The 22,934-nt window shown below is 52.1% G+C and overlaps 1 protein-coding gene across 1 annotated transcript in view; it reads left to right on the top strand.

The window, feature by feature from the left end:
• The window catches only part of ACOXL (acyl-CoA oxidase like), a gene marked incomplete at both ends in the record, with an annotated part of 274,096 nt that overhangs the window by 201,319 nt on the left and 49,843 nt on the right, over nucleotides 1-22,934 (top strand). Inside the window, 2 exon segments of the mRNA XM_080684941.1 lie at nucleotides 10,478-10,541; nucleotides 10,729-10,816. Coding sequence (XP_080541067.1) covers nucleotides 10,478-10,541; nucleotides 10,729-10,816 — 152 coding nt within the window.

Below are 22,934 nucleotides of genomic sequence, written 5' to 3'. Positions count from 1 at the left end.
TTTTTATTAAGTAGTTCCTCATTTGAAAGATGTTGCTCCCAATGACACAATTCGCTGGGCACGAGCGTCTGGCTGGGAGGCTCCCGCGGGAGGGATGGGTGGCAGTGATTCAGGTGCAGGGGGAGGTGCAATGAGAGGCTCTGAGCATTGGGAGGGCCGCCCTGTTCTGTAGGCGAGTGGCACATACAGCAGAGTGTCCTTGAACTGAGCCTGCATGATGAGCGGCAGAGCGTGCCTCTCCACCTCATCCCAGGCAGAGCGGGCAGGGCCTGTGAAGTAAGGCATGGATGTGAGTGAGGGCCTGAGCGGCAAGCCAGTCGGCATCCTGGTCCTGGCTAGAAAGGCTGGAAAGAGGGTGACTGGGGCGGCCCCTGGGTTCTCACTGAGCCTGGTGCACCCTGTGCGCAGGGCTGAGGATCTTCCACCTTCCCTGCAGGTGATGGGGCATGGCCTGCCCACCTTGGTGTCAGAAAGATCATTCTGGGGTCAGTGCTGAGAGGGTGACCCTTTGGGAGGCCACAGTACCAACCCCCTAGGAAGAGTTAGGATGCAGCCCGAGCTGTGGGGTGGTGCCATGAGTGTGATGGGCATTTGGTGACACTTGGGACAGTGTGATGGGGAGAATGCTGAAGGTGGAGTTGTGGATGACCCCAGGCTCCAGCTTGTGCCCTGGGAAGATAGGACACCATCGGCGGACAAAGAGCCCTGGGGAGGTCCAAACTGCACTGTGTTCCTTGCTTTGCACCCCAACCCTGTTTGTCGATTCAGCCTGAACCCCCGTGCCCACTGCCTTTCACTCAGCCCCCAGCAATGCCTCCTCCAGCGTCTCGTGGGCTGAGCACCAGATGAGCTGCCGCAGAGATTCAGGAAACAGATCTCGAGGCCTCGTTTCTTTCAGGTATTAAATGTACATCCTTCTGCCTTATGTCCACTTTAAGCCGCCGCTAGGGCAGTCAGCTTCCATCGCATCGTCTTCAGCTGAATGCAAGGACCGTGTTATTGAAACAGGATCGCGCCAGCTGACTGTGTTCCAGGGGCGCACGCTGGTGCCTGTGAAATCTATTCAAGGCCTCTGACTCCCCCCTCTGCTCCTCTATCCACCAGAACCAGAAGTGTGGGAGGGGCTTTTAAAACAAGGAGGCTGTTAAGAAAGGGAGAAGCTATCAAGCATCTGTTTATTTACATATCTGTTGTCAAAAATCATCAAGAGCGATTGAAGGAGCGTGGAGTTCAAATGCAAGCTAAATGACCAGAGACGCGAGTCACCCAGGATCGCTTTCTATTCTGAAAGGCTGGTAATGAGAAGCAGACTCTTCGCTTGGCACGGAAGAGGGAAAGGAGGAGAAATTAGGAAGTAATAGAGTCGATTAGAGGAGCCCTATGCCAAGACCCTATCGAGTTCATGTTCTGACAGTTTCGGTTAAGCATTGTGGAGGGGAAGAGACTCAGGAACAGGTGAGATCAAACGTGTGGCCCCCACTCCTGCAGCGCTTGTGTGTGTGTGACAGAAACAGTCAGGTCTTGGCTGGGAACGGACTTCACTTGTCCTGGGGTCTGTTCACACTGCCAGGCCCAGACCTGAGCGTGAGAGAAGAGATGCAGAAGCAAGCCTGGCAGACCCCACAGCTCTCTGCCCAGTTCTCTCTTGCTATCTCTCTGTGCCCTGAATAAAGTTTCTCCTCCGCTCCCTCCTTGCACCCATGCCCACTGGCACCCCATCTGCGTGAGGGGCTCCTTCCTGTGGTCATTGGCCTAACCGCTGGGCTGGGCTGGACTGGGCTGGGCTGGTCCCTGTCCTGCCAGGGCCGGAGCAGCACTCACCCTGCCGTGGCAGGCGCTTCCACGGAGGGACGTGTCACCGGGTGGAGCCTAGAGAAGGACACAGGGGTGGGAAGCTGGGCGGAGGCACTTCTTGAAACCAGAGGAACCGGAGGCGGGCGGAGAGAACTGCACGCACCAGTGTCTGACCCGGGAGGCCTGGTGTCCCGGGCCTGGACATAGATCAGGGCAGAGGCAGCCTCGCGTGCGCATGCGCGTGTGTCTGAAAGCACGTGTGCTGGGAACCCGTACCCGCGCGGCAGTGTCTGGGCACAGTGTGCTGTCCACGCTCTCGAGGATGGGGACTCAAAGGGCCGCAGGACATCCCCCCCCCCCCCCCGCCACGTCCAGCACACCATACTCACTGGACCCAGACGGTGTTCGGTATGTGATGCAGGGGATGGAGGGACTGTTACTGGACTTTCCTGAGACTCGCTGTAAAGCCAGAGTGTCTCCCCTAGGCAGGGACATGGGGTGCTCAGCAAGTCCTCGCGACTGCGCCCCTTCACACCTCACATCCTTCATCGTTCCTGAGCGGTGGGTGTTTCTCCAGGGGTCCCAGCTGTGCATCCAGGGGCTCACTCCCCGACAGGGGCTATTCCCTCCTTCGCCCTGCGGTGCTGCCCCCTGCCTCGTTCTGAGGAAAGGGATGCTGGGGCAGTGGAGCCAGGGGAGGGGGCAGGTGTGGGAGACAAAGGGCCCTGGGTGTGACTGTTAAAAATACTGTGGGGTTTTTTTTGTTTGTGTGTGTTTTTTTTTAAAAGTGTGTGTGTTTGCCCGTTTAGTTTCCTTGGTACCTTGATTAGAAATCAGTTGAGCAATACTATGTGGCTCTATTTCTGAACTCTATACATTTTTTCATTCATCTATATTTTTATCCTTATCCCAGTACAATATAGTTGTGTTTACGATGACTTTACAGTAAGTCTTGATACCAGTGTGAATCCTCTAATTTTCTCAAAATCGTTTTGACGATTTTAGGTCTTGTGTATTTCTTTTAAGTTTATTAATATAAACTTGTTAATGTCTACCCCAAAAAGTCTGCTGGGATTTTTAAAAATATTTTTAAAATGTTTTTATTGATTTTGAGAGAGAGAGAGAGAGGAAGGGAAAGGAATAGAGAGACAAAGACATCGATGAAAGAGGAACACCCCTCCCCCCCCACACACACCCAACTGGGACTTGAACTGATGACCTCTTAGTTCTTGGGTGGACGCTCAACTGCTGAGCCATACCGGCTGGGCGTCTGCTGGGATTTTGATTGGCGTTGTGTTGAATCCATAGCTAAACATGAGAAGTGACATCTTAGCGATACAGACTTTCCTGCCCTATGAACATGGCATCTCCCTCTTTGTCTGGGCACTCCTTTAAGATTCCCCTCGGCAGTGTAGTGCAGTTCTCATGTACAGATATTGCACTATTTTGTAAAATGTATCTGTAAGTATGTCATGTTCTTGATACTATTGCAATGGCATTTTTCTTTTAAATTCCAGTTGTTCATTGCTAGAATATAAAAAATACAACTGATTTTGATCAAAATCTTGTATCTTGTGACTTTGCATATTATTTCTAGAAGTTTTAGTAGTTATTCCTTAGGTTTTCCTACATAGAAAAGCATGTCTTTTTGCATGAAGATAACTTTACTTATTCCTTTCCAACTTCTTCACCTTTAATTTCTTTTTCTTCCCTTATTGCCCTGCCTGGGACCTATAATACAATGCTGAATGGCAGTGGCGGTAACAGGCATCTTCATTTTTTCCCCAATCACAGGAGGGAAGCACTTAGTCTTGTACTATTAAATATTTACACCTGAGTATTTAGGTGTACCTCACTATCCATCCCTATGGGTCCTCTGTAGGGAGGTCATTACTTTCAGTTGGCTATATTGCTGCCCAAAGTCATTTGGGTTTTTCTAGAAAAGAAGATTTGGGCACCTACCAAAGGGGAGGTCAGCAGGGGTTACCAAAGCTCTGTCTTTGCTGTGTGATGATTTATTAGGAAATAAGTATTTATTTTCATTACAGGCTGTAAGTGTGGGGTGTGGCTCACATTAAATGTGACCATGTATGACAGTGCATCCTTATGAACTGTGTATTTGGGAGGCACAGATATTGCCAGGGAACTAACTACTTGTTAGTCCATCAGGAGGCAGTATAGCCTTTGATTAGGAACACAGGCTCAGAAACCTCTGCACCCAGTCCGAATCCAGTTCTGCAACCTTGGGCAAGTCCCTCAACTTTTCTGTGTCACAGTCTTCCACCTGCAAAATGAAGATACCAAAAAGATCAATAATACCTACCCTCCAGGACCTCTGAAGACTAAATGAGTAAATGCAACAAAGGGCTTAAAATAGGGCCTGATGTCTGAAGCATTTTAAGAAGAATTTAGTTTGCATACAGCCAATTCAGTAGCAGGTTTACGGCCTGAAGTAAAGAACAACCATGGTATTGAAAAGTCATCTCTCCAGAAACCTTGCATTAAGGTTTTGTAAGGTGGGAGGGTTAGCTGTTTGACTTCTGTTGTTTCACAGTGTTGTCTGTGCAGTAAACTCATGTTTAAAGGGCTGTGCACTGCACAGGCAGTTGTCAGCTGGGCTCCAGTGGTGGGCACACATTCTGGAGTTGGCACTGATGCTGCACCTGAGACAGTTTGACCTGATCTGCTTGTTTTGACCACATGACTGTAGAAGGAAATGTGACCTCACACACTGTCCCAGGTCACCTCACCTGGACATGTGGACCACTGCAGCTTCCATTTGGCTTCAGACTATTATTTCCAGCCAATAAATTTGAATTCAAAATTAGAACAAAACTACAGAACAACCATCATTGAGACTTGTGTGAAGTTTAGCTGAACTGAAGTCTTACAACTAAGGATATACAGAAGAAGCCATGTGGAGACTGGTAGGAGGGACAGAGATGCAGAATGGGCTGGTCCCACACCCACGTGTGGCAGTTAAAAATTGGGAGGGATGTCTGGGATGCAGAGATACCCCCTGAGGAGTGAGGAGTCCCAACCCACACCAGGAACCCAAGCCCAGGGTTCTGGTGTCTGGAAGAGAAGTCCCTATAACTCCTGGCTGGAGGTGAAGCCTGCTAGAGTCCCAGGCATTCCTCTTTAAATAAAAAATTATTGATTTCAGAGAGGAAAGGAGAGGAAGAGAGAGATAGAAACATCAATGATGAGAGAGAATCATTGATCGGCTGCCTCCTGCATACCCCCTATTGAGGATCGAGCCTGAAACCCAGGCTTATACCTTTAACCAGAATCAAACCTGGGACCCTTCAGTCCATAGGCCAATGCTCTATCCACTGAGCCAAACCAGCCAGGGCCCAGGGATTCCTCTTAAAAGTCCCACGCATGGATCACTCTCTAATGGCCTCACTCCCTTTGAGCTCCAGCACTGGGGCAGCAGTCCAAAATGCCACCAGGGATAAATGGGGGCTGGGGAAGGATGCTGAACTGTCTCACTTCAGGGAGGGAGCTGGAGGGACAGATTTATCTCAGACAGGTGTGCTGGCAGAAGCCATTGTTCCTTTGTTGAGCCCTCCCCCACCTAGCATGCACCCCAGCAGATGGGTGCCATATTTGAGTCTCCATCTACCTAGCTAACTCTGTTTCCACCACCCTGGTAATTCCTGGAGACACTGCCCTACCCAACTTGTGGGCCCAACCAAGCCATTTTCAGTGGCATTTCCATACAAATAGCCTGTCTTGGCTGATGCTGTGGACATTTCTAAAATGTCCCAAGGATTCACAAACCCCAAACAAGCATAATCTGGCCTCAGGGTGCCCCACACTTCTTGCTAAGCAGCCCCATCACTAGCGGCAGCTGGCCTCAGTTTGCAGCTTAGCCTCTCTCAGGCACCTCCAAGCCCAGCACAAGTGGAAACCATCTGCAGAACACAGGCAGCAACTGACCTTGGCCTGCACCAGAGCTCCTCTGTGAGTCCCCAGAACCAACATACCTGGTGGCCAGCTTTAGACCACACCACAGCACCACCCAACCACTTCCACAAATAACACACCTAAAGAGCTAATTCAAAAGGCACCAGAGCTCCACAAAACTATTCCTTTGTAGGGTCAGCTGCTTCACAATAGCTCCTTCATTGTAATCATGGCCAGTCCTCAAAACTAATCACCCTGAGGGTCAATTCCTCTCATTGATGTGCCAACAGCAATCAAGGCTAAACAACTACAGGAGGGCACACACAAGGGACACACCTAAGGCACCTGGCTTAGGTGACCAGGGAGACTGTGCCAGTAGGACCCACAGGACACCTACTACATAAGGCCACCACTCTACCAAGACTGGGAGATGTAGCAGCTCTACCTCATACTATAAATATTTCTTTTCTGAATCCAGCACAGCTAGAGAGTGGTCTGGTTCCTGAGTAGGGGCAGCTGGGGATTGAGAAAACGAAAGAAAGAGACAGACAGAGATAGAAGGAAAAAGCGGGGGCCGGATGGGACAGCTGTCCTCTGATGGAGAGACAGTGACCCAGAGCCAATACAGTGCATTTAGTTTATACAGCGAAATACCAGGAAGTTTTACTAAAACCCAAGACAAAAGAGATTATGTGCATTCTGTGGCTTCTTTGTAATCGTCACTTCTGGGTGGGCCCAGATAATCGAGTTTGTTCCTGGTGCTTGGCTAGATTTAGATAATGAAACCCACCCCCTGGCACCAGAGCTGAAGGTCAGGCTGACAACACACCTGCCTCTGGCAAGGTATGTTTCCAGGGCATGACTCTGCTGGGCACCACTGGATTCAGATGATAATCAGCTCAGGGGCCTTTCCCAGGCACTCTCTCCTTATACATAGAAACAAACCCAGGGAGGAGCCAAAATTAAGAGACAAAGTAACATCCTAAATGAAAGAACAGAACAAAACACCAGGAAAAGAACTAAACAAAATAGAGATGAACAATGTATGAGGTGCAGAATTCAAAACAGTGGTTATAAGTATGCTCAATGAACTTAGGGGAAGAATAGATGAACTTAGTGTGGACTTCAACAAAGAGATAGGAAACATAAAAATGGAGATATACAACATAAAAAAAAAACCAGAAATGAAGAATACATTACAGAGAATCAACAGTAGATTAGATGAAGCTGAGAATGAAATTAGTGATTTGGAAGATAAGATAGCAGAAAAAAACTCAATCAGATCAACAACAACAACAAAAAAGAATTTTTTAAAAATGAGGATAGCTTAAGGCACCCAGACAGAACAAGCTAAAATAGTTCATTACCACCAAACTTGTATTACAATAAATGTTAAAGGAATTTCTTTAAGAAGTAGTAGAAAAAAAGATAGAAAATAGGAACAATAAAATGACAATAACTACATATCAATTAACAATTACTGTAAATGTAAATGGACTAAATACTCTGATCAAAAGACCTAGAGTGACTGAATGCATAAGAAAACAATACCTTTATTTACGATGCCCACAAGAGACTCACTTCATACTGAAGGTAAAGGGATGGAAACAGGTATTTTATGAAAATGGAAATGAAAAACAAAACTGGGGTAGCAATATTATGCCACTCAAAATAGACTTTAAAACAAGGGCTATATAACAAATGACAAAGGAAGGATCCAGCAATTTTACTTCTGTGTATTTATCTAAAGAAAACAACGAAACTAACGAATCCACGTGTTCACTGCAGCATTATTTACAATAGCCAATATATGGAAGCAACCCAAATGCCCATCAATAGATAAAGGGATAAAGAAGAAGTGGGACATATAGGCAACGGGATGTGACTCAGCCATAAAAAAGGAATGAAATCTTGCCATCGAATGGATAGACCTAGAACATATTGTGCTGAGTGAAGTAAGTCAGACAAAGACAAGTACCATATGATTTCACTTATATGTGGAATCTTAAAAACAAAGTAAACAAACAAACTAAGCAGAAACAAATGCAGAGATACAGAGAGCATTTTGGTAGTTGCCAGATGGATGGTGGGTGGGGGGATGGGTGTAAAAGGGGAAGGGATTTAGAAGTACAAATGGTAGTTACAGAATAGTCACAGGGATGTAAAGTACAGCAGAGGGAGTCCTATCTAATAAAGTGGTAATTTGCAAATTGACCATCACTCCAACACATAAGATGGCCACCCCCATGTGGTCAAAGATGGCCGCCCCCATGTGGACACAGATGGCCACCACAAGATGGCCAGCAGGGGAGGGCAGTTGGGAAGGACCAGGCCTGAAAGGGAGGGCAGTTGGGGGGGACCAGGCCTGCAGGGGAGGGCAGTTAGGGGTGACCATGCCTGCAGGGGAGGGCAGTTAGGGGTGACCAGGCTGGCAGGGGAGTGGTTAGGGGGTGATCAGGCTGGCAGGCAGAAGCGGTTAGGGGCAATCAGGAAGGCAGGCAGGCGAGCAGTTGGGAGCCAGCAGTCCTGGATTGTGAGAGGGATGTCCGACTGCCCATTTAGGCTTGATCCTCGAGGGGTCCCAGATTGGAGAGGGTGCAGGCTGGGCTGAGGGACACCCCTCTCCATGCACGAATTTCATGCACCAGGCCTCTAGTCAATAATATTATAATAACTATGTATGGCGTCAGGTGGGTACTAGACTTATTGGCGTGATCAATTCCTAAGTTACATAAATGTCTAATCACTGTGTTGGAAACCTAAAACTAATCTAATATTGTGTGTCAACTTTAGTTGAAAAATAAATAATTATTTAAAAAATAAATAAAAAGGAATAAAGACTTCTCGGCCTGTTGCTCTCCTGGGCATCTGCCCTAGCAAAGCTGCCTTTCTGTTAAAGTGATTGAGTTTTAACAGATGGCCAGCAGGGGAGGGCATCATTCTTTGGGGAGGGGGAGTCATGCCAGCCTTGCTGTTTGGGGAGGGGGCAAGGGGACACTGAGCTGTAGAGTGGGTCCCACAGCAGCTTGTGGTGCCGACATGTGGTGGGAAGCTGGCTGGCAGGCCTTCAGGGGCCCTTCCCCTCCACTTGGACTTCCTTTTTCTTTTTGCTCGTTCTCTCTGAGGGGTGCAGTCACAGCTGACTTTGCAAAGGGCCCTCTGCAAGGTGCACCTCCCTCCCCCTGAGTCCATCTCAGGCCGGTTCCACTCTGTCCCATCAGCCATCTCTGCCTGCTTTCCTCTAGATCAGGCCAGTGAAAGACCCACTCTGCACACGGAATTTTAAACTATTTCGAAGTGCCCTCAATTCTGTTTGGACACATCTACACAATATTGTGTCCCTCCCCTCTCCCCATGCAGTGGTGGGGCAGCCAGGGCAGGTGTAGGCAGCCTGTCTGCTGGCTTTGGCATGGGTTGCCCAGCCTTTTCCTCAGCGGTGTGCTGGCAGAGTTTGGGGCCCGGAGTGTTTGCCAGCTCTTGTCCTCGCCTCCGCTGGAGATGTCCTGTGAGCTGTGCCTGGTGAGTTGCAAATCTCCAGCCTTGTCGGTTGTAACCGTGACACTAGTGCAGAGAGATACTGATTCAGGGAGTCAGACATTCTCTCCCTCGTGTCCTCAGATGCCCCAGTTAGTGGGGACTCCGAGGCACACGTGACCTATTCCTCCAAGCTGTGCCAGCCGCCCCAGGTGGCTGCTGAATTATACATGGGCCGGCTCTCAGCAGCGCTGCTTTCAATGGGCAGAAAACGCTGTCACAGGAGCAGGACCTGGGAGCTGTGGGGGGCAGCTGACCCTCTATTCGGGGCTCGGGCTGAGCCCACAACAAGCGGGGAGCAAATACAGTCTGCCCTTCTATTTGAATGTTCTTTCTTTGCAAAAAAAAAAAAAAAAAGAATTGCTAAAAGTTTAAATAGCAAACTGTTAGGTTTTGAAACAAAGAAAGGCAAGAAGAAACCCAGAAAAGTCAGGAGTGCCAAATTTAACTCTGGTCAGATAAGAATCTGCCTTTCACTCCACCTGCATGGCTAACTGTCAGCTCCGTGATTCGGCGTCTTTCTCTTGCTCTGGTATTCTCTCCATTCTTACTTTATGCCAGTTATGTTTCTTCATCTCTCTCCAACTAAAAACCAAACAAAGCAAAAAAAACCTTCCTTTGTTAGAGCAACTGAAAGACCACCTCACACAGAGTGGACCCACAAAAGCTATTCGTTAGATGAACATGTAACCTAAATGTACCATAAGTTTGTTTCCATGTTTAGGGCTAATTTCTGATGCATGTCAAACAGGCCGCTACCAGTACCAGCTCTGGACGGTGGCAGGCGGTGAGGAGACGATTTGAAAACAACTGGCGCCCCTGACTACAGTGGAAGGAAGGAGGGCGAGACACATGGTGCATTGGTTTTGTTGCTGATTAGATTTTTTTCTTTGGTTAATCCTCACTGGAGGGTATTTTTCCCCTTGATTTTTAGAGAGAATAAAAGGGAGAGAAGGAGGGAGAGAGAGAGAAACATCGATGTGAGAGACACATCGATCAGTTGCTTCCTGCACTCACCCCGACAGGAGCCGGGGATGGAACCTGCAACCCAGGCACATGCCCTTGACTGGGAATCGAACCTGCGACCCTTCAGTATGCAGGCCCAGCTCCAACCCTGAGCACACGGGCCCGGGCAGCTGATTAGATGTAAGTAGCCCATTCTGGTATTAGGACTCTTCAGGCAGTGAGAGGCCGATTAGACAATCTCACTTTCTGCCTGCACATGCTCTCTCTTCAGATTGTTCTTTGCCTGCCTGTTACATGTCCGGAACTGGCACCTGGTGGTGGCCACGTCGATACGTGTGAGGAATCCATATAAACTGGACACAAACACTTGTGGCATTTCTTCATCTAATAAATAGCTTCTGTGGGCCAGCCCTGCCCACAGGCCCACGCAAAAGGGCGTGTTGAAGTGTGTACATCCCTTGCTGCTAAGTGCATGCGCTCAGACTATTGTCAGTGTTTCTTTTTCTTCTGTCATCCGGACAGGTGGTGGCCAGGAAGGAGGACGTCTTCGGGGCCTGGAATGCGTGTCTGCACCACGTCGCCTGCCCGTCTCTGGCCCACGTCCACAGAGGTCAGCGGCCTGTTGCATATTCATGATTGACAGTCTCAGAGGTTAGGAGACTGGGAAGGAGACAGTGGGAAAAGACAGTCTCCGCACCAGTCTGAGCTCCTGTTGAATGTAGGGAACCCCGGTACCTCACCCCCACACTGAACCCCAGGAGCAGTGACCTGAACACCCATGGCCACCAGCAGCCTGGCAGGAGTCAGCTGGCAGACAGCGGGTCCACAGCGGTGGCCCTCTGCCCAGCGGTGACGGCCGTTCCCAAGTAAACAGAGGGGAGGTGTGTACAGATAAAGGGAGGGCCTCTTCCCAGGACCACTGCCTGGAGGATGTCAAGTACCAGTGCCAACTCCTTAAGCCGCAGGCCTGGGAGCCGTGGTCTCACCCAGAGGCAGGTGCCCTCCAGGGGACCTGCAGGGACGTTGGGGACATTTTGGGTTGTCACGCTGAGCAGCGGTTGCTAGTGGGTAGAGGCAGGGCCGTCTACAGCACAAACAGCCCCACAACAAATCATGGTCTTGCCCCAAATGTCCGTCGTGCTGAGGGTGAGAAGCCCTGAATGTGTATTCTGACCTCCAAAGGCCAAAATCATATAAAATAAAAGGACACATTGAAAACAGACTAAGACCCATGAAGATATGCCCAATTATTCCCGAAATTGTGGTTTAACCTCAAGACTCATTAGTTGATCAGCCGTCATGCCCGTCCCCATGGGGAGCAGGAAAGAGAAAGGCAGGCCCTGTGTGGTTGCCGTGTGGGGTTCCCCATCAGCCAGGCTCACTGCTACCCAGGACAGCAGGGACAGGCGTGGTCACCACAGCTCCAGGGCCTGGCTCCCAGGCCGCCTCCCTGGGCACTGTCTCGGGGGTGGAGTCCGTCATGGTTTCTGTTAGGAGTCAGGCCAGTGACCCAGGAAAGGAAGCCTGCGCCCCAGCGACCTCCCGGCCAGCAGCTCCAGAAGGGAAAATGCCACATCCTTCATTGCAGCGGGACTGCCCAGGACCCTCCTCGGAGCTGACCAGGCAATTGCAGCGAGCAGTGTGGGTACAGACAGTCCAGCCCTGGGGACCTTGGTGAACTCAGCCCACAGGATCAGGGGGAAGGACTGGAGAGGAGTGTGCAGGTGAATGCCAAGAGCACAGGGGCCTCACCGGGTGGGAGCCCTCAGGCACACCACCCCTGGGACCCGCCTTTTTACAGGGATGAACCCGGTGATGCCTCATAGCATCTCTGATTCTGATGGACCTCCACCTCCTGCTCCCTGGGGCCAGGGGAGGGGCTGAGGGAGCAAGGGTCCTTCCCTACAGGTTATTCAGGAACAGGATGGGGTGTGCTCGTTTGCAGACCCAGAAATTTCAATTGTCTTCAGCCCACAATAAACGAGGCATGGGGGAACTGACTCACCTTAATCAAGCTCAGATGCAGAAACCAGAAAGCCCGTGTTCTCAGCACAAATCAAAACCCAGCTGCCGAGTCACGTGTACCTGCTCCATCCTCTCAGGGGAGATCTCCGTGTGGAATTCAGCTATAACCCAAAGGGCGCAGAGGTTGGACTGTCCGCACACTTCTCGGTGGGGGTCTGAGTGTCCACGCCAGCCTGGAGGCCTCATCCCGGAGCCCACAGGGTGTCTGCTTCCTGGGCTGCCCTGGTGCTCAGCACCAACCTCACCCCTGAGCACTTGTAAGCCCCCCTCTCCCGCTGATGGGTCATGTTTTCGGATTGATGGGTCAGGCTGACACTGGGTTATGAAGCAGCACTCCAGGCGTCAGCCTCTCATCCACTCCGTGTGGACTGTCGAGGCTCCACTCTCCAGCTGTGGTCCCGGAGTCTGGGCTCCTCCCCCTGGGAACTGGCCACGGCTCTCACGCTTCCCAGGAGACGCGGACGGGCCATGTAGATGCTGGACGAAAAGCTTGCAAACATTCAGAGGTGGGATAAATTTGAAGGGGGCCTCGAAAAATCATGAACTCGTGCCTTCGCCTTTGAAACACTGACCGCTGCACCCCGCGCCACTTGTCCCACGGTTGAGAGGATAAGAAAGCTCGGTGTGCGGGTGGAGGGTTCATCCCCCGTCAGGCTGCCTGAATTCAGAGGCCTTTTTTTTTTTACCCCCACACCCTCTCTGTGACTACAGGTGAGCTAATTAACCTCTCTGACCTTCAATCACCTTTCTTTACAAAATGCAGATGCTGCAAGATTTACCTTGTGGGGCCCCTGAGGAGATACTTGAAAGCGCCTGACCCATACTTTGTGTCCAGTGAAAACATTTTGTTACTGGTAATCACTACTCTCCAAAAACCTTAGTTCCCATAGCCAACACGGAACCGTTAGATCCCTGCTCCTTAAGAGGAAGAAAAAGATAAAAGCTAAACAGGTTAGGTTCCAGTGTATGAAGCCTTAACACCAGGAAGAAGCATCAAGGATTTGATGTTGCCACAGCACAGAAGAAACCCAGACCTTTTATTGGTTAGTAACCAACAGTATCTTCAGGAAATTGGCCTCAAATTTAATGCCAAACGAAGAGGTTCTGGCTGTATAAAGTAACAAAAGAAAAATAATAAGAATTAGTTCAATGGCAACATTTACAGATCGTGGGAACGTTCTGAAGAGAAATCCATCGATAACGCGGAGGCCTGTCAGATACAGAATGCGTTCTCCAGGTAGGCGCACGGAGCACGCGGTACCCAGGAAGAAGGCGGGCAGCATGTCTTTGCATTTCAGTAGCCCCGGACCCTCGGCAGAGGCCTGGGAGGTGGGGGGCGGGGGAGGGGGAAGAGAAGCAGAGGAGCCCCCATCCTCGGTGACCGCCCCCGATGTTGCCCCTGGAGACGCTGGAAGGAGCGCACAGGAGGGAGGGAAGGCTCAGTCTGTGAATGCGCAGACCTTTACGTCACCCCAGATGAAAATGAGCTCGGGACCCAGCCACTTTTATTAGGAACAAATGGGGAAAAGCCTTCTGGCATCAGTATTCGTGTGTCACCTGAGGACTGGGAAAACCGTGTTTGAAATAAAAATGTTAAGCAGTCTCTAGTGGTTTCTGAAGTGGGATGTGACCATTACAATGATAAATTGTTATTTTCCTATGATACACATTTTTATCTTGCCCTAGAAATAGCAGTTCTGAAGCGTGGAGCTGTCTGAACCCCTAAGGGTGTACCAATTCCTCAGCTAAGCACTTTTATTAAATAAATTACATCTACCATCCTCCAGCTCCGTGCAGAACTGTCTCTTGGTTTCTTTTTTCCTTCTCAAAGCTTGTGACTAGTGCTCATTCTGCTGCAGGAAGTCCCTTTTTTGGTTCTTAATAAAGAGACTAATAACTTAGAATGTTTGAGTTAAGAGCAAGTTGTAATTATAATTAAGATACATAAATCGTGTGGGTTTCTGCCTCTTGGAGGATTAATTTCAGACTCCTCTCAGGGATGTTTTATTTCCAAACAGGACTTTCTTTGTTAATAAAACTGTGATGGCGTGTGTTATTAAAGCATCATCTCTGTACTTGCTCCATGAGGGCTTGTGCCAGTGTTCTTTAGGGGATCAGAACCTTCCTCCCCATGGTTAATGGGACCCTGTGTTCTTTATGCAAACCACAGTCACCCTGCTATGGTTTCAGTTCAACATCCACCTTCTGGGAAATTATGGAAATGCTAGAGGCCTGGTGCACGAATTCGTGCACGGGTGGGGTCCCTCGGCCTGGCTGGTGATTGGGGCCAATGGGGTCTGGCCGGCCAGGGAGAGACCATGGGAGGGCTCCAGGGCATGTCCAGCTCTCGCCTAGTCCCCATCAGCTGGACCCCAGCAGCAAGCTAACCTACCCGTGGGAGCATCTGCCCCCTGGTGGTCAGGGCATGTCATAGCGACTGATCAAGCGGCCGATTGGTCAGACACTTAGCATATTACGTTTTTATCATATAGGATACTTACCATCACCTTGAATGTGCATTACATTCTGCGAGCTCAGAAAAAAAGAATGCCAGCTTCCTCTAGAAGTCGCGTGTGAGTTTTGGTCCTTGTCCTCCATTCAGCGGCAGAAGCCCCCCTCCCCCTCCCCTACAGCTAGAAGGGTGAACCTGACCTCAGGTGGGACAGAGGTCACAGGTCACACACCTTGCTCTTTGAATAACAGGTTCTGTGCTGTTTCCTGCTGGAAGAGGAGTTCTGGCAGGTGGGAGGGAGGGTGTTGGCTGTGACGACCTATTGCCGTCCCTTCCCGTGGGCACCTCTGCAGGGGACACTGATCTTTAGAGCTGTCCCAGAACCCTGAGTAGGTGGTCTAGGGACCGAGGAGCTGTCCCTGTGGCTGACCTTTCTCTGTCTGGATCCCCTGGAATCTGTGGTGGCAGAAGCAGGTTAGGACATCTGGAGGGCCAAGAATTCTGCTCACCAGCTTCTTCGAGGCCCCGATGTTGGGAGGAACGTGTGTGGCTTTGTTTTCTCCATCAGGGTCTCGTGGCCGAACCTCAGACCCTTCACTCCTGAGAGCAGTGGAGGCCCAGGGTCCCTCACTCCTGACCACAGAACTTGCCTAGCACCATCCTCGCCGGGGAGAGGGAGAGACAGGTGGAGGCCGAGGGAAATCCGGGGGAGGCGCCTGGCGAGGTGGGGACTGCGAGGGTCCTCTGTGCTAACACAGGTGGTGGCTTTAAAAAAGGAAAAAGAAGAAATTGGATTGAGCTGAAGCTTTGCAGCGTGTGAAGCCCTGGGAGAGGCCTCCCTGGGCCACATTTGGGTTTTAATTTTGTGCCTCATCAGCAAATGGACCGAGAAGAGAGGAAGTTCTAGAAGGCAGTCTGCCTACCACCATCCGTGCTCTCATCTTCTCGGCCTGGATGACATCGGCCAACGGTGACTGTGATGACAGCTGCTGCTCCCATCGATGAGTGTCTCCTCCGTGCCTGGGCCATGCTCACCAAGGGGCTCTTGTCATTTCTTTCTCCATGGCCTCTCAAAGCCCGAGGAGGAAACTGAGGCACAGGGGGGGTGGGGAACAGATGCCTGGATGCCATGCATGTAAATGTGGTGCTGGGGTCCACCCAGGCCCGGCGGACCCGAGCTGTGCTCAGCAGGCTTTTCAGGCACCGGGCGTGGAGGAAGCCCACCCGCCCCACTCCCAGGGCTTTCTTCCTACAGGTGAACACAGAGGAGTGGGCATTGCAGCATTCTCAAACTTCCAGAGGTTCCCCCTGGTATATATTTACTCAGCAGATACTCCTTGTATTAAAACTGGCCTGACTGCCTTTCAGGACTCTTACTGTGTTTGACTCTGAATAATGCCTCTTATTTTCTATCTCACGAGCTTTCTGTGAGGATTAATGAAAAAAAAAAAAAATGTGTGGGAGCCCTAGGGCCTTAGCATCATGGGAGAGCTAACACACGGCCTGGGCAAAATGTAGTGGCTGAGCACTGCCTACTCCCCACGAAACCAGCGAGGGAAGGACACCAGCCAAACAGGGCCCACCTGAGGAAGCTAAGGCACAGAGAGGTTAAATCAGTTACCCAGGGTCACACAGCACCAGGAGGATTCACATCCCAACAGACGGCTGTCCTCTGCCCCCCTGGCGGGGCCTCTCCGTGCTTGTTGGACCTGACCTGGGAGCTCAGCACTCCACGGAGGCAAGAACCTGAGCCTCCTTGCTTGTGAGGCAGATTTGCTCCTTTGCGCCTTGTGTGATGCGCCACGGAGGTCCAATGTGCATCCACACTGAGCCCTCAGCCTGGAGCCTAGGACATTTCAAAACAAGGCTGGTCAGCACCCAGGCGGCAGGCAGAGCTAACACAAAAACAGGAAAGGAGCCATTTGTACTGTGCAACTTCACATTGTGATTTTTCTGTTGAGAATAAGACCTTCTAAACTGATGAAAGTAGGAGCCTAGGAACTCTTCTCTATCATAGCAATTCCAGGTAGGATTTTATGTTAAAAAAAAAAAAGGTCCCATGGCTCATGTCCTAAAGTGAAGCGTATTTGCAGTACACGTTCACTTAAATTTAGGTTCTAAAGGACAACATGTTCTAGTCTCACAAAACATTGAGCAAATAACCTTTGAGTTCACATGAGCCACCCACACAAAAACCAAAATGGGCTACAGAAAAACATAGAAAAAGCAACTGCCTGTTGGTGACCAGATTTTCTTTCAGTTCTTTGAGTATTTTGTCTATAAATAATCTGCATGTTTCAAGTGTGACCATTGTCTTGAAGGTGCCTCCTGGCATGTTCTCTCTTGGAGTGTGTTTTAAAAACAAGAATTAAATGTGTAAATCATGGCGACTATGGGGTTTTTGGAGGGGAGATCTTTGATACACATGCTTTTTAGATACCCACAGTGTCAAAATGAAGCATTAAGATGATGTATTCTTTCTTCAGTGCATCTGTTAATCTTTTATGAAATCTGGAGTTTGATAAATCACCGGAGATAAAAACATCATTTTTAACCCAGCGTAGATCCCAAATGTCAGGAGGAAAAATAGCCCTGTGTCTCCTGTGCTGCAGTTGCCTCTCCCTCTGCTTATGAGTTATGGGATTTTATTTGCAGAGAAAACATAATGCTCTATTAACTTGAAAATGATGGCTTTTACTCAGAAACGTGAGAACAGCAGAGGAAAAAAGAAGCATTCGAGCCTCTGTGGGGTGATCGTTTGGCACGGGTTGAAATACACTTAAAGTGGCCCGGCGGGTAGAGGGGAAGTGACCGCAAGGTAACGCAAACCAACGTCTCACCGGTGTTCACCTTCCTTTCCTGATGTTCGGCACCCCGGGTCTGGTGTATCGAGGGGTGGATACTGACATTTTGGTGGGAAATTTCACTTTGCTTCTGTGTAATTAGAGATCGATGAAGCTATTTACTGTAAATTTTTTGCCCAAAAAATCACTCAGAATTTCTCTCTCAAGTGGCGCCTGGTGAGCCAGGCCACGTGGAATGAGGGGGGAGTACCCCGTCATCTGAGGACGGCAGCCTCCGCGCACATGAAGGAGGCCCAGGGAGCTGCGCCCTCATCTCTGCCGAGTGAATGGCCACCTGACGCCACCTGACGCCACCAGGGTGAGTCTCATGCAGTCATGCCTGACCAGAGCCAAGGACCGCAGGCGGCTCCCTTCCCAGCAGCTCTGCAGGAAAGATCCCGAGGAGGAAGAGGAGATGGCGTGTGATGCTCATGCTTGGAGAGAGAGAAGCCACTGTCCTCCAGGCCCAGACACTGCTGACAGGGCTTGGCCCCTCCCACGGCTGCCCCCGCCCCTGCAGAACTGCTCACATCTGGAACTTGGCGGCCAGTCATCGCATCTCTCTCCCAAGGCTCAGACGAGGACCAAGGTTTCCAAGATGTCAGTGAGACCCTTTGCTGCTCCATCCCAGGGCCTGGCCAAACTGGCCCTTTGCCTGCCTGGAAAGGGTGTCCCTACTCGTCCACACTGCCTCTTCCTGGGCAGGGTCCTTACACATGTCAAAGGAGTGGGGGAAGATATTTATTTGCTGATAAAATTTTCAGTGCCTCTTATTTGCAAGGCTTTGGGCTAGGATGACTCAGGACGCTTTTCAGCGTAGCAGGGGGAGTAAGATGTGATGAGCCTGTGAGAGGTGCAGGGAGTCACAGATGTCACAGGACCCCTAGATGGCTTTTGGAAGGTCTCTTGGGATTAGGCCTTGAAGTATGAATAGGATCCCAAAGGGGGAAATTTACAGTGCCTTGTCGGAGGGACTACGGTGTGGACACGGGAGAAGGTGACAAAGTGAAGGACTCATCCAGGAACTGCCCAAGCCCCTGCTCCACCAGAGGAGAAGTGTTTGGTGGAGCGGGGATGGGGTGGGGGGGGGGGGGCGGAAACACTAGTGAACATTGGGACAGAGGGCTGGGAGAGTGGTGGGTGCGCGGAACACTTCATCACAAAGCGTGGCCTTTGCTGGGTGGACAGTAGGATGCCGCCAAGGGATGGGGCTGGAGAGCGACTTCACGTGCAAGCTCTGTGAGGGAACTTCTCCTGGCCCAGGGCCATGATGCCTTGGAGAAAGAGGCCCTGGGTGGGGTGGGCCGAGGGGGTAGACCAAGTGTGACCAGCAAGGAAGAGGACGAGGATCTGCAAGGAGGTAGTAGCGGGGGATTGAAAGAGGGGGTCTGCACTGGGGAAGCAGGGCCCCTCTCATCGTGGAGGAGGCGAGCCTGTGGGGTGTCGAGGTCCCGGTACTCGGTCGAAAGACCTAGTGCAGGGAACCAGAGCATGTCTGCCGGACAGGGAGCGCCCATGCGCTCTCGCTGTGCCCCAGACGTGGTCGCAGACGGGGGTGTGGCACATCCATGTCTTGCCAGCCTTCTGCAGCAGATGTTGTAGCCGGAAGGAGGAGCGGGCCTGTGGCCACAGTGGAGCAGGCAGGGGGCAGGGCCTGGGCCCTCGTCTGGCATGGAGGCCCTGCGGGCAGCTCCACACCCTGTCTTCACATCCCGATGGCAGGAGGCCGGAACCCCACAACTGCCAGTTGCCAAGAAGCTACAAGGCCCTGCTCCCCTCTGCTGATTCTGAAAGCAAAGCAAGGGTTCTTCTTGCAATCCGAAGGCCTCCCGTCGCTCGCCCTTTCAACATCTCCCTGTTGCAAAGAAGGGGTGGGTGAGGGACTTCAGAAGCCTGGAGTGACAGTTCTGCAAGATGAGCTGAGGGCACTGCTGCCACACACACAGGAGAGAGAGGGCTGGGGACAGCCTCGCCGTGGCCCACCTTGTGCCACAGAATAGCAGAGTTCCCGGCCAGGACCCTGGACGTGGGCACAGGTGAGCCTGACCTTCGGGGCTCCCAGGGAGAGGCCGGCTCAGGCCGGGGACGTGGGACCCACTGCCCTGGTGCCAGGAAAGCCTTCGCCTTGGAGGGCACTGCCCAGGGCACAGCTGGCCCCTGGTGCTCAGCCGGCACATCCCTGCAGGTGGGACCCGCTGACCTGGGCAGGTGGCGGCCTCCACATTTCTGCTGCCTCTGAGGAGAGGCTGGTCCTCATCCTCCCAGGAGCCGTGTGAGGTGAAGGCCTTGTTCTCCCGCCGGACCCAACACTTTCCCGGGACTAACGGAGGGCCTGGCTTTGAAGAGCCGGGCCAGCCTGTGTCGGCGTAGGTCTTCACTCTGGCGCACACCTGCCCACGCTGTGAGGGGCAAGAGGAACGCGCACGAGACCACAGATGCTTTCATTTTGAGTGTTTTTTTTCCTACTTAAGTTGAGGAGGGAAGTGTTTGAAGAAAACACTCCATTTTCCTGGGCACATGGGTCTTCACTCATGCAGAAGGCAGGGCTCGAATATGGAATCCTCGGGCTCCTGATGGGGTGTGGACCCACAGCTGGGACAGGCCTCACTGCTCACCCACTGCTCCCACTACCATCCCCCTCCCCCCCACACACACACACTGTGCGTACCCTCCAGTGTCGACGCCCAGGGTCTGCCTGTGCCCCGCCAGCAGCTGACCATGGCCACCCCTGGGGCCTGGAGTGCCCAGCCCAGGAGGAGGAGCGTGTCCCCAGGGAAGAGGCTCCAGCTATTTGTGCCGGGAAGCATGCCCTTGTGATCCCTGGGCACCTGGAGAAGCAGGGTGTGGGCTCCGGGGGTGGGGGGAGGGCATTGCCCATGCCCCTGGGAAAGGCTGCACTGGAGGGATGCCAGAGCACGGCTCGCTAAAGCTTGGCACCTGGGCAGGACCCCGTTCCCCAGGCTCCTGTCATAGGGATTGAGAGGAGGTGAAAGAGCATTCTGAGACCGGATGTCTGAGCTCCTGTGCCATGTTCAAGGTCAGCCCGACCCGCTGTCCCCGCCACACCAGGCGCATTTCACAGAGAAGATACGCTCCATGGTGCGTTTGGTGTCTTACGCCCCCACCCCCAACATTTGCATCAACATGTCATCAGGAAAGCTATTCTGGGCGCAGCCATTTCCTTGAGTTCGATGTCTTTCCATGTTACAAAGTCCTGTGTCCCTCTCACAAGGGGCTGCGGGGAGGGGCTGCTGTACACACTGACGCCCAGCCCGGCAGCTCGCGTGCAGAGGGGGGACTTCTCTCGGAGTGTGCATGGCCTGGCTTCGGTCAGACCAGGTGCAAAGGTCAAGCCCGGGGGAACGAGACTCAGATGCAGGCCTCTGCGTCCCCTATGGACGTGCTTGCGGCATTGGGACACTGATGAGCAGTCATCACAGCTGATGTCGAATCAAGGACAAGGTTTCGGCCTCAGTCTCTCAGGAGCAGCCTGCAGGGCGGGGGAGGGAGGGAGGCAGAGAGGGTTCTGGCCTTCAGGAGCTTGCTCTGCGCACCCCTCCCTCTCACCGGGCAGCCAGCCCTTGAATCAGCAACAAAGACAGAGCAGAGACCACAAATGCTTTCATTTTGAGTGTTTTTTTTCCTACTTAAGTTGAGGAGGGAGGCGGGAGCAGGAGTGAAATGTCAGTGTGTCGTGGTGAATGGGGGTCAGGCCGCGTGGCCGCACAGGCCTCGGAGAGGAGCTGCCGCGGTGCCTGCCCCTCTCTCCGGGCTCAGGGTCCATCAGGGCGGGCGGCCAAGAGTCCAGGGCGGGCGGTGGAGCACGTGTCACACTGACACCAGGGCTAGGGGACAGCCAGAGGCCAGGAGCCCGGCTTCCTCTTGGCCTGACCTGGAAAGTTGGCTGTTGTTGGTGCAGAAAGTGCGGGAGGTGCTTACCCATGACACTCAGCAGCCGGGGCCCGAGCCCACATGCACTGCAGTCCAGTTCCACAAAACCGGGTCATAGGACAGGAGACACAGACTGTCCTCAGGAGCTCACAGTCTCACCCCTGAGACAGCTTAGCATCCGCAGCTAAAAACTAAAGGAAGATCTAAAAAGAAAACCCCAGTGTGTGCGAGCCACACCGAAATGTCGACAGGAAGGAATCAGTGTGGCCGGGAATGTCTGAGAAAGCTTCTTAAAGGTGCCCGGGACAGGGTGCTGATGCCAGGCCCGAGACAGCCTCCCAGCCCTCCTCACGCCAGGGCCCAGTCTGCACGGAGGACTGACGAGGAGACGGAGGCTCGGTGAGAGGATGTGAGGTGTCTGAGGACAGCAGCTGGAGGTGGTGGATGAGGACTTAGAGTCCGGTCCATCTGACTAGGCCTGTGCTGGTGACTGCTGCACCAGCTGGGCCCCGGAGAGGGGTAGGACTTACCAGGTGGACGGTGACAGGGAGAGGATTGTGTGGGCCAAGGCCTGAGCCTGGAGTAGCGATAGTGAGGATACGTCAGAAAGCGTGGTTTGCCCCAGGGAAGAGAGGCTAAGACCAGGAGGTGGGGAAAGGCATGCGGCCCTGGCAGAGCCGGGTTTTGCATGGTGGCAGCAGTGGGCAAGGTGGCGGGAGAGAGAGGCTGGGCATCAAGTTGGAAGGGATCTGCAGAGAGGAAGTACACCGGTGCCGTGGGCAGGGGCACACCCTAAGACACTGTGCAGGGAGAGTCGGCAGCCTGGGGGTGCGGGGAGGCAGGCCTGGTGACTGGTGGTGACCGTCCCACAGAAATGGGAACATGGGGAAAGGGTGGTCTAGGCCTGGGAGCCAACTGGTCTAGATTGAATGTAAAATTCAAGGTATCAGCTGCTCGATTGGGTGCCACGTCTTCTGAGCAACAAGGAATGTCACAGTGGAGTCCAGTGGTGGGTACAGGAGACGTGGAGGTGGGCCTCAGAGAGGGCGAAGGGGTGAGAACCTAGCAGCCAAGTAGCAAGTGTTTAGATTCCCAGTCACAGCACAGACCTTCACCAAATAAGGAAGCCGACTTCCAAAGGTCCAAAGCAGGGCCCATGGTGGGGCCGCCTGTCAGGGGCTGTGTGCTCCAGTGGGTGAGGGCAGCGCCTCAGGACACTCACAGAGTTCAGGCTCTCAGCACGTACTCCAGGTTTCTGTTGAGCCATTTTATGAGCAAATCATGCTTCAATTCTTAACTCTTTTTAAAATGTTTAAATTTTTTTAAAACTTAAGATTCTATGTGATTCACCTTGGCTCTAACCATGGACATGACATGGGCCCTGGTGATGCCCAGCCTCTGTGGGTCCTGAGCACTGTGGTTGGACAAGAGGAAAAGTTTAGACGTGGAGGAAATTCTCAGCACAAGAGCAAACTGACACCAGTTAAGGCCACGCAGCGTAATTTATCATAGATGAA

Source organism: Plecotus auritus (assembly GCF_963455305.1).
Source record: "Plecotus auritus genome assembly, chromosome: 8".
Classification (NCBI taxonomy): Eukaryota; Metazoa; Chordata; class Mammalia; order Chiroptera; family Vespertilionidae; genus Plecotus; species Plecotus auritus.
This window is presented reverse-complemented; position numbering and strand designations above follow the sequence as displayed.